Raw genomic sequence first — 10,496 nt, forward strand, 5'->3', positions numbered from 1 at the left:
TCTGAGGTCCCTTCCAACCCTGATATTCTATGATTCTATGATTTAAGTGCTTAAATATGGATTACTTAGGTGCCTAGCTGTTACTCCAACCACATCTGAACATTTGGCCCCAGCCAATTGTGCAGTGCTGTGCTGAATTCCACCCCCAAAGGCCTCTGCTCTTCAACAGTGGGTGAAGACTGTGCTAGGCATAAGTAGAATAAGCAATTGTTTAAGGTTCCAAGCAGCTCAAGGGCCCCCCAGTTTAGTATGACCCCCCAAAATACCATTCATCTTATTTAACATGGACTTTTTAACAAGTATATTTGTATGTGTTGTGTTGGTATGTTTTTTGGTTTGTGGAAATAATACAATTTGTATATTTAGGGGAGTGGCTGAGGGGTAAGCGGGGCTCAGGATATTCCTGCTTCAGGCCCCCACTGGGCTAGTACTGGCTCTCGGTGAAATGATTCCTGTTCGCAAAACTTTGGGATTAGAGGTGCTATGTAAATGTATAAAGCAGTGTGGCCTAGCAGACAGAGCCCTGGGCTGAAGAGACCTGGGTTCTCTTCCCAGCTCTGCCACCGGCCTGCTGGGTGACTTTAGGCAAATCGCTTCCCTCCTGTATGCCTCAGTTTCCCCCGCTGTAAAAGGGGGCTGATGGCAGCGCCTTCCTTTGTAAAGTGCTGTGAGAGCTACCTGTGGGAAGCCCTAGCTAAGAGGCAGGGATCATGGAGGCTCCAGGTGAGGGGCAGAGCTGGGAAGAGAAGCCCTGACCCTGGCTCCCATCCCCAGAGGGAGGCACTGGGCAAGCTGGGGCCATGCAGAAGGGGGGGCTCCAGCCTGTCTCTCCAGCCCTAGAGGAAAGCAGGGAGGACTCTATCTCAGAGAGGGGTGGGGGAGTGGAGGACCCCGCGTGTCTCCTCTAGCCCCGCTCTCTATGGCCCCGCTTCATCTCTATGCTGCGCGCGGATAGAGTGTAGGCGTTTACGTCATCAGGCCGCGCCGGAAGGGAAAGGGACAGGCTTGGCAGGGCGGGGTGGGGTGAGTGTCCTTCCCTGGCACAGAGCGGGGGGGAGCCCCGGGAGGAGGCAGCGGCCGGGGGCGTCATACGGGGGGCAGGCCCTGAAAGGGGTTCGCCCCCTTCCCCCCACGGGCTGCGCGGGGACACGCGCTGGGTGCATTAGGAGAGGACGCTGGAGGCGGGGGGAGGGATGGGGAAGAGAAAGTAAGGGGGGGTGGGGCTAGGAAGGGGGTGTTTGGGGGGGTGTAGGGGAGAGTAGCGCTATCGGGGGGGTGTTGGGGGGTGTAGGGCTACCTTGGGGGTGTAGGGGAGAGTAGCGCTATCAGGGGGGTGTTTGGGGCTAGGAGGGAAGTTTTTGGGGGTGGGACAGGTAGGATGGGGCGGGGACCTGCCTGCCCATTGGTCACATTTGGATTTCCCAGACGCTAGTGCTCAACACTGACTGCTCTCCTCACCTCGCCCTCCTGCCACCATCCCTATCAAATAAATAGCTGACAGCAGCCCTGCTTTTGCTTGTGCTTATACAGTGCACACCAGCTGACTCTCCCTTGTTGCCAGGACCAATCAGCTTCTGCCCTAAATTATCCCTGTTGCTTCCTGAACCGCTTTCTGGTACCTCTCTGCTCCCCCGCTCCACTCTCCCATGGCTCAGTGCTTCTGGCTCAGATTGAGACCACTGTAAATCCTTTTCATTCATGAAGTCTGTTCCTCTCAAAAGCATGATGACAGGAAAGCAGTTTCCACAGGAGAGTCTCTTAATAACCTGATCATTACTGTAACCTTTTCTTTTCTTTTCTTTTTTTTAATATGTTTGAACTAGATCTAAATTGCAATGATGGAAAGTGGGGGGCGGCCTTCAACTGGCCAACTTATACTGCTGGCCACCAGTTCGGCTGTCACAGCAATTCTATACTCCATTTACAGGCAGAAATCTAAAGTTGCTCACAGCCTCAAGGTCAGTTGTGTGATATTTTTATTTTATTATTGAAAAGTACTAACTTTACAGTTTGTTGTGTAACACTGTAGCACAATCATAGGTTAGAAACTCCATATAAAAGAATAAAGTGTTCTGATGAGTAAATATTTGGTTCATTTGGAGATGTTTTTCTCTTAATTGAATATGTCATGTCTTTATTTGGCTGTAGAGTGTGTTATTAGTGCTCCATTTGTTTGAAGGTGCAGTATTTATCCTGTTCCCAGGAGTGTTCCCCCTTTTATATTGGTTTTTTTCAGTATTTTAAAACTGGTTCAGGAATTGCTTCACAGTAATAGCTTAAACTAACTAGCATGATAAGCGTGTTTGGAGGTGTTTTATTAGATTAACATGATACACTTATGATAGCAAGTAATTCCCACTGGTGATTTAAGATAGAACACTAGACTCGGACTCAGGTGACCTGGGTTCTGTTCCTGATCCTGCTATTGACCTGCTCGGTGATCTTGGGCAAGTCAGTTCACCAGTCTGTGCTTTAGTTTTCCATCTGTAAAATGGGGATAATGATACGGACATCCTTTGTAAAGTGCCTTGAAGTCTATGAGGAAAAACAGTAGATAAAAGTAAAGTTGTCCTATTAAAACTAGGGAGGAAAAAGACTTAATATAGTTAGGCTTGGCAGAATTCTATTTTTTATATTTTGACAATTTTGACAGATAATATTGATTATTTTTAAACTTTTTTTTTTAATTTTTATCAATTTAAATGTTCACAGTTGTGGGAAATTGTGGAGGGGCCAGGCAATCATTATTTAATGACAGTAGACACTGAGATTCAAAAAGTTCAAGTTTTGTAACTTAAAACACATATTGTCAACATCACATGCCAAAATATACAAAGTAAATATCCTTAACTCAAACTCTAATAATTTCTCAAGCAGCATTTTTCTTACTTTGCTTATCTGTAAATTTTGATATTATCGATGGAAATATTCTTTTTTTGTTGATTTGTGTATGTATGGTGAAATCAACATTTACCAATAAAATCCTAACCCTCCCAAGACTAAATATAGTGCTTATTGTAAATTAGCACTGACCTGACCCCCTGTTCCTCAAAACCCTCCTTTCCCCACCCCCAAGTTTATCTGCACAACAGTCTTTAGAAATTAGTCATAAATGAGAAGTCTCTTTTACATCTGTTTCATAACACACATTTAGTCTATAACTACTGATACATATGGCTCTTTTTTATGTAGGGAGCAAAACAAGTGAATCTAGATCAAGACTTGAAGAACATTCTTATGGAAGCACCCGGAAAATGTGTCCCATATGCAGTTATTGAAGGTATTGTGCAGAAGTGCCTGGGTCACTAAAGGGTTATAAATATAGCTTTCAGTCTTTTCCATTTCACCTTCCCTTCTTCTAAGAAAATAACTTTTCTCCAGCATCTCTGATACTGGTTCAGGTAGCTAAAGCAGAGGTTGGTCAAGAAAACATTGAACCAGCCAACAAAACTCACAAGGATAATGAAGTTTCATTTCAAGCAGTAGGCTTAGCACATACATGTATAAAATAGTTCCTAATGTTTCCAGTGGATTCTGTCTAATCCCAAACAAGTCCTTACATTAAATGACCTCCATTAGAATAGAAAGTCAGGCAGTCTCCCTAGAATAGTGTGTCTGTTTCCTTGCCTCGCCTATATCCACCTCCTGACCCTCTAGACCAGTGGTTCTCAAACTAGGGCCGCCATTTGTTCAGGGAAAGCCCCTGGCGGGCCGGGCCGGTTTGTTTACCTGCCGGGTCCGCAGGTTTGGCCGATTGCGGCTCCCACTGGCTGCGGTTCGCCGCTCTAGGCCAATGGGGGCTGCAGGAAGGGCAGCCAGCATGTCCCTCGGCCCGCGCCACTTCCTGCAGCCCCCATTGGCCTGGAGCGGCAAACCACGGCCAGTGGGAGCCGCGATCGGCCGAACCTGCGGACGCGCCAGGTAAACAGGCCCGGCCCGCCAGGGGCTTTCTCTGAACAAGCGGCGGCCCTAGTTTGAGAACCACTGCTCTAGACCTTATTCTAGTTCTTCATCTGGGACAGTTGCTGACAATTCAAAGCACTAATTCTCTTCTTATACTTTTAGCCTGTCTATACCATAGTCTTCCTTTGTTGCATAACAGGGTTAACTCTGGCATTATTAATTTTATATGTAATAAAAATGATATGTATAATAAATAATGGTTAACAAATATATAGCCTTTATAACTCTTGGTAAAATGGTTCTGTATCTTTCAGGTGTTGTGCGGTCTGTTAAGGAAACTCTCAACAGCCAATTTGTGGACAATTGCAAGGGGGTAGTTCAGAGGCTGACACTACAGGAGCATAAAATGGTGTGGAATCGAACAACCCATATCTGGTATGTCTACTTCTCTTCTTGAAAAGATCCAGACATATATGCTTCCCCTGTTGGCTTTATGATGAAGACAGCTGCCAAAGAAAGTAATTGGGTATTGAATTTGGTGAGATAATTTAGTGGTGTGATTTCATTTGGTCATGAAGTCTACTGAATAATGCAGGAGTTTGGCAGTGAACTAGATTTTGTAGCTCAGTTTACTTGTTGGGAGAGGCAACTATAGGGCAATTCCTTCTGTATAAAATAGCCGGTAAACTAAGGTTACTTAGTAACTAGTTGGCTGGGTATTTTGTTTTCCATGAATTATGGATGCTGTTTCAAAACCAGACAAATATTGTGTTGGATTTGAATGGACATGAGAGTTATTCAATTATTAAAATGGTCTAGTCAGTATTTGGATGGGTTACTGATCAATTTTGAACCAAGGTTCCAGTGTGGGGGAGGGATAGCTCAGTGGTTTGAGCATTGGCCTGCTAAACCCAGGGTTGTGAGTTCAATCCTTGAGGGGGCCATTTAGGGATCTGGGGCAAAAAAACTGACTTGGCCCTGCTAGTGAAGGCAGGGGACTGGACTCAATGATCTTTCCCTTCCAGTTCTGAGATAGGTGGATTGTCAGACTTTTTGTTGCTGGTAATGCTGTCATTCGGATCGAACCGTAACCACTTGGTTACTGGCGGTCAAATGACACTTGCTGTGAGATGTAATATTGTTAACTTTGGTGTCCTAGCCAAATTCCATTTATTTTGGCTCCTTAAATTCTTTCTGCTGTGAAAATTGGGTATGATGGTAAGTGAAACTGGTGTGTAATATTACTGTGCAGTGTTAACCAGCTGTTGCAATTGAACTCAGTGGTTAATGTGTTTCAGTGTGGGGTAAAGTTATTCCTATGTATAAAGTTTGTAAATCCCTTAAAGTGTGTATATATTGAAGGCGCATGTACATGTCATGGATACTTTTTAGTATCTTCCATCCCATTCCCTATATTAAATCTTTCTTTAGGAGCTGAACATTTTTCTCTCTCAAACCCATTTTCTATTTCTTTTTTTCTTTTCCCTTGAGGTGAGCAGGGTAGAGAGTGTTGATGGTGGTAATTGGGAAGGAAGACACCTGTAAACACTCACTTTCTTTACAAATTAATGTAAATAGGTCAGATTTTTGGGCCTGCCAACTTTATTAGTTCCCTTTAATGGCTACTGCAGGGGCAATTTACACTGTTTTGTGAGGTTTTTTTAACATCATGATGCATTTGTTTTTAATTCCTTGGCAATCGAGTGGTGGGAATGGGAAAGCCTTAAAGTAGCGTGGATTATTATTAGCAGTGGCAACAACAACAATCTGAGCCTCCTAGAGCATTCCTCACTAAGTCTGAATGCTGTTCAATAAAATCATAAAAAATCAGTGATGGCGAACTGAAGTTTGCAGCAAACAGTCACGTCCTTAACCTACTTCAGAATTCTATTGCACATCAGCAGTTGTTTACATCCGGGAGGTTATTTCACTCTGTAAGCGTGAGGAGAGTCGTTATTACAAGCCCTTGGTCCCCACCCCAAAGTTTCAAGATTGGGCGACTTTACATAACTAGCCTACTCAGAGAATGCATGAAACTATTGGGTGTAGGAAGCAGAAGTGTTATTTGGGGTGGGAGGCGTTCTCCCAAAAGCCTTATAAACTAAAATCACTGCAGAATTTATGGAGGAGCCTACATAAAGATTTCAAGATCAGGATGTGTTGTGACCCTCATGTAGCTGTTAAAATACTGGAAAATAGGGAATTACACTAATCCAACATAGCTAGTTTAAGAGCATTTGTCAACAGCTGTAAATTGTTCATATTGAACAATGGTCACAACCTGGCAAAATTCCCCAGATGTTGAAATGAGTTCTTAATAATAGACCTACAGTATAATTCAAATGATAAATCTGGTGAGAGCATGAATCCCTGACTCAGTACCTGGAGAAGGAATCGGAAGTCGCATTGTCAAATGAACCTGCTGAAACCGGATCATTGCTCCGCTCTGAGCCTAAACAAAGCCTCAGTTAATCGGGTTACACTTATTAAAATTGCTTATGTGCCATGCAGTGCTTCTTGCCACACAACAATTTGTCCAAGTTGGAAACCCATTTGGAAGATTAGATGGAATTAGATATGTCTGAGTGTCGTCTTCTTGCCAGGGGAAGTGCAGTATCTGCTTCCTTATAATGGAGCTCAGTGGAAGTGTGAGAATACAAAAGGGGGGCCTAATACAGATCCCCGGGCGACACTGCTACAGAAAGAAACAGCTTTACAGTTATTTTGTAGGAACTAGAGAAACTTTGGTAGGACATGTAAAAAAATAGGATTCAAATAGTACCAGTGCTTTGCCCAAAAGCCCAGTTATGGCACACTCATGTAAAGGAGGGAATTTTCAAGAGAATCAAACGCTGCAGAAAGTTTCAATGGCTCCAGTAGTGTCAAGGTACTTGTTCCAGGAGAATTAATGTAATATTTTGTTCTTTAGCGCTTTTTGTCTACTTTGCAAGCATTAATTGGTTGAGCCTCACAACACTGTAGTATGCTACTGTCAAGTATGTGAGAGGAAGGATACTTTCTTGATTTAACTTATGTAGGGTTAGGTGGTGCTAAAGATTTTTTTTTTCCTGGCTGTGGATAAAATTAGTCAACTTTCAGTGTATCTTTTGAAGACTTTTTAACCTCCTCTTATAGAAGAGTAGAGGGCTTTTAGATGGTGTGTACAACAAAGCAGATTAAACACCTATTTCATGGCTAGTCTTTAATTAGGGGAAAGTGGCTTGTGTTTTTGCTTGTCACGTGTTCCAGCTGATGGGAAAATGGCTATGCCTGCATTTGCTGTATTTCTCACTCACTTATCCTCCACCAGGAATGACTGTGAAAAGATCATCCACCAGAGAACCAATGCAACACCCTTTGACTTGGTGCCTCACGAGGACGGTGCCAACGTCGCAGTAAGGGTGGTAAAGCCCCTGGATTCTGCAGAACTCAGCTTGGAGACGGTGTATGAAAAGTTCCATCCCTCTATTCAGTCCTTCACGGATGTGATTGGCCACTACATTAGCGGCGAACGTCCCAAAGGCATCCAAGAAACTGAAGAGATGCTGAAGGTCGGAGCAACGTTAACAGGAGTGGGAGAGTTGGTCCTAGACAACAACACTATCAAGCTGCAGCCCCCTAAGCAAGGGTTGCAGTATTATCTGAGCAGCCTGGATTTTGACTCCTTGCTGAAGAAGCAAGAATCAAATGTCAAACTCTGGAAAATCCTGACGGTCATTTTCGGCTTTGCAACCTGCGCCACACTCTTCTTCATTCTGCGGAAGCAGTACCGGCAGTTTCGGGAAAGGCAGCGCCTGAAACAAATGCAAGATGAATTCAGGCAGACTCAGGGGCAGCTAAGGCATGACATGAACACAGAGGGTGGGGAGACTGTAAAAAATGCCTGTGTCGTCTGTCTGAGCAACATTAAGTCATGTGTCTTTCTGGAGTGTGGGCACGTCTGCTCATGTGACGAGTGCTACCAGGCACTTCCAGACCCAAAGAAATGCCCTATTTGTAGACAGGCAATTGCTAGGGTGGTTCCTTTATATAACAGCTAAACGGTCATAGCTTTGGAGCAATTTGCAAAAATGTTTCCCCTCTTAGGGGGTTTTCTCAAGTCCTCCAGCTGGTTGGCCTGTCTGACAACTTGGGCAGGTGCTATTCCTGGTGCGGGGGGGTGGGGTGGGGGGCTGAAATTTGTTGGGAGAAGAGTGAGCGGGTGAGACTGCCTTGTGATCCAAAACGCAACAGTAGAATTTTACTGCAGAGGCAGAACTGATGTAAAGGTTATAACTTAATCAAGAACTAGTCCTAAAGGGAGCAAATCCAGCTAACGAGTGCATTGAGTTTCCTTTAGACTGCACCCCGTAGACTGTGAGGATGGTTTTTGCAATCTCCAGAAATGAAGTTTTTATTAGGCTGGTGAGTTAATATGTTTCTCTTTCTGCACTTCTAATCCCTTGTGTTAATTACAGTCAGTATCTACATATCTTTTGATTTTTGTACTTTGTGTTACTGGTTTATTGTAACTGGATCTACAGTCACTGTAGATTTGGTTTGATCCCACTTGATTTCAGTGTCTGAAATATCTGGGCTAGAAAAAGCTTGTGTGTGAGATGGCCTGTAGACTGCAGGATTAAAGTGATGCTGTCAAGTAGTTCTAGGGCCTGAATTTAGCATTAGGGATTTTTTAAGGGCTTTTACGAAGCCTCGTACGAATGGAAATATTTTCATGAAAGACTTTAATTAGAGTGAGCAGTTATGTTCATATTGCCCTCTCCTTGTTCTCCTGCCACCACCACAAAACATATGGGGTTGTTTTTTAAACCTTTCTTTGCAGCATTGGAAATCCATATACAACTGCGTCATTCTAGCACACGAAAACCAGACAGTGAAATTCACCTTCATTGTCCAAGCTTGAGTTGGATGCAAAAAGGAAAGGGCATCGATGGTGAAAAGTAAATTTGACTTAGATTATTAAAACTAAACAAATCTTAAAATGGTGGTGGTAGAGCAGGTAAGAAATTTCCTTTCTCATGAGCTTTTATTTTGACAATGTACCTTATTTTAGTAGGTGAGACTGGTAGTGATGTCAGTTAGGCTAGGAACTGGGATGGAGATGACAGATGGGATTGTTATTTGGGCTGTTGGAATCTGACTCTAAACGTTTGTCTCTGCCCATGAGTTCAGAATAAGTGTTGCTACTTCCTAGCAATAGAGCAGTAAGCAATAAGAGAACAGCACTCCTCTGGAGTCTTGTGTTATGTTGTATGTATTTCTTTTGCTTTCTGTTTGTTCTGACACACGCACAAATTGGCCAAGCAGCGTCACGACAATAGACAGTGTATGGTGTTGGAGAAAACTCTACTTCTACAATGGTTATAAAGTAAAATCTTGAGTGGGATTAGTTTTTTTTTTTTTTTTAATGTACTTTACAATACACCGTTCTGCCTTCTTTCTTTCTTTGATTTAACATTCTGATTTCATGAGTGGTGGTGAACCACAGAGTGCTGGTCACCCTCAGTACTATTTCACAACATTTGTGAAACAAAGGGGTGTATTGCATATTTGTGCATTGACCACAACATAAAGCAAAGCTTTGTTGATACTCCTGTACTCCTCTTTATTTCATACCATGTATATTACAAATAAACATTTATCTGCAAAAAAAAAGCACAAATCTCTTTAATTTCCCAAATTTCTTATTAAATAATAAATGGAAACTGTTCTTGAATGGAATATAAAGACTTCCTGATTCGGGTGACACCAAGGTCAATATTTATGTTGGAGGACATCAAATCTTCATATTCAGTAAACACCAAGTCAGTGGACGTGTTTTTGTACATTCAAAATATTTTGAGATATTTCTAGTATATTCTACTATTGTTATGGCCATGAATTTTAAAAGGGTAACCATATTTCCTTTGAAACGATCATTCTAAAGAGGAGATTTCACTACATATCTGGAAAATAAACTACGGTCTTGGAGCTCACAGCCAATAACGTTGCACTCATGTATATAACATGTTCTGATTAGTTAACATTACTACATACCTCTGAGGAGGTACATAGAAAGTTGCTGGCTCATCAATGACAGATTCTAGCAATTAGGTACTAGGATTTTTCTCATATATACGGGAGTAAACATTCCAGAGGATGGAGGAGATGGATTAGGGTGGCAATTCCAATGGAAGTTGATGGGTTAAAAGTAATTTAGCATGAAGTGGAATTGTGTTGGAGATTGGATGGCTTTTTAGGCCTGTCTTTTTTTTTAATATTTTGACCATTTGTGTTTTAGTAGCTCTGATAGTTCTAGACAACCTGGTAGGCACAACTGGAAAATTGGAGTTAAGGGAAGATGTCAGGTCTCCATTTAGTCCCAATAGTACTAAGACAGTTAAACCATATAAGGCTCCATAGTCATTGGCCCTGTTAGTCAGTGTAACGAGAGGGGAAACAGTCTCCATCAGTCTCAGTATTCTGTCAGAGTGGAGCAGTGCTGAATGTGTTGCAGTTCCAAATAAGCAATACTGTAATCAAGGATCTGGCTGGGAGTTGGGGCTCCGGTATTGGAACCAGAGCCTGAGGGAGGGTCTGTATCTTTACAAATG

At 42.8% G+C, this 10,496-nt stretch overlaps 1 protein-coding gene across 4 annotated transcripts; it reads left to right on the forward strand.

The window, feature by feature from the left end:
* Positions 1-873: 873 nt before the first annotated feature.
* Positions 874-9,558, forward strand: MUL1 (mitochondrial E3 ubiquitin protein ligase 1). 4 transcript variants are annotated; one of them, XM_008167328.4, is made up of 5 exons: positions 874-1,023; positions 1,824-1,958; positions 3,193-3,280; positions 4,218-4,338; positions 7,214-9,558. In XM_008167328.4, exons 2-5 carry the CDS (start codon positions 1,836-1,838, stop codon positions 7,941-7,943), a joined length of 1,062 nt encoding a protein of 353 aa, XP_008165550.2. In that variant the 5' UTR covers positions 874-1,023; positions 1,824-1,835; the 3' UTR covers positions 7,944-9,558. The 4 variants fall into 4 exon arrangements, with proteins under 4 accessions (XP_008165550.2, XP_065430866.1, XP_042708887.2 ...); XM_065574794.1 differs by lacking the exon at positions 874-1,023 and adding an exon at positions 1,030-1,185 and having other exon boundaries at positions 1,823-1,958; XM_042852953.2 differs by lacking the exon at positions 874-1,023 and adding an exon at positions 1,041-1,157.
* Positions 9,559-10,496: the final 938 nt, after the last annotated feature.

This window comes from Chrysemys picta, chromosome 21 (genome assembly GCF_011386835.1).
Source record: "Chrysemys picta bellii isolate R12L10 chromosome 21, ASM1138683v2, whole genome shotgun sequence".
NCBI lineage: Eukaryota > Metazoa > Chordata > Testudines > Emydidae > Chrysemys > Chrysemys picta.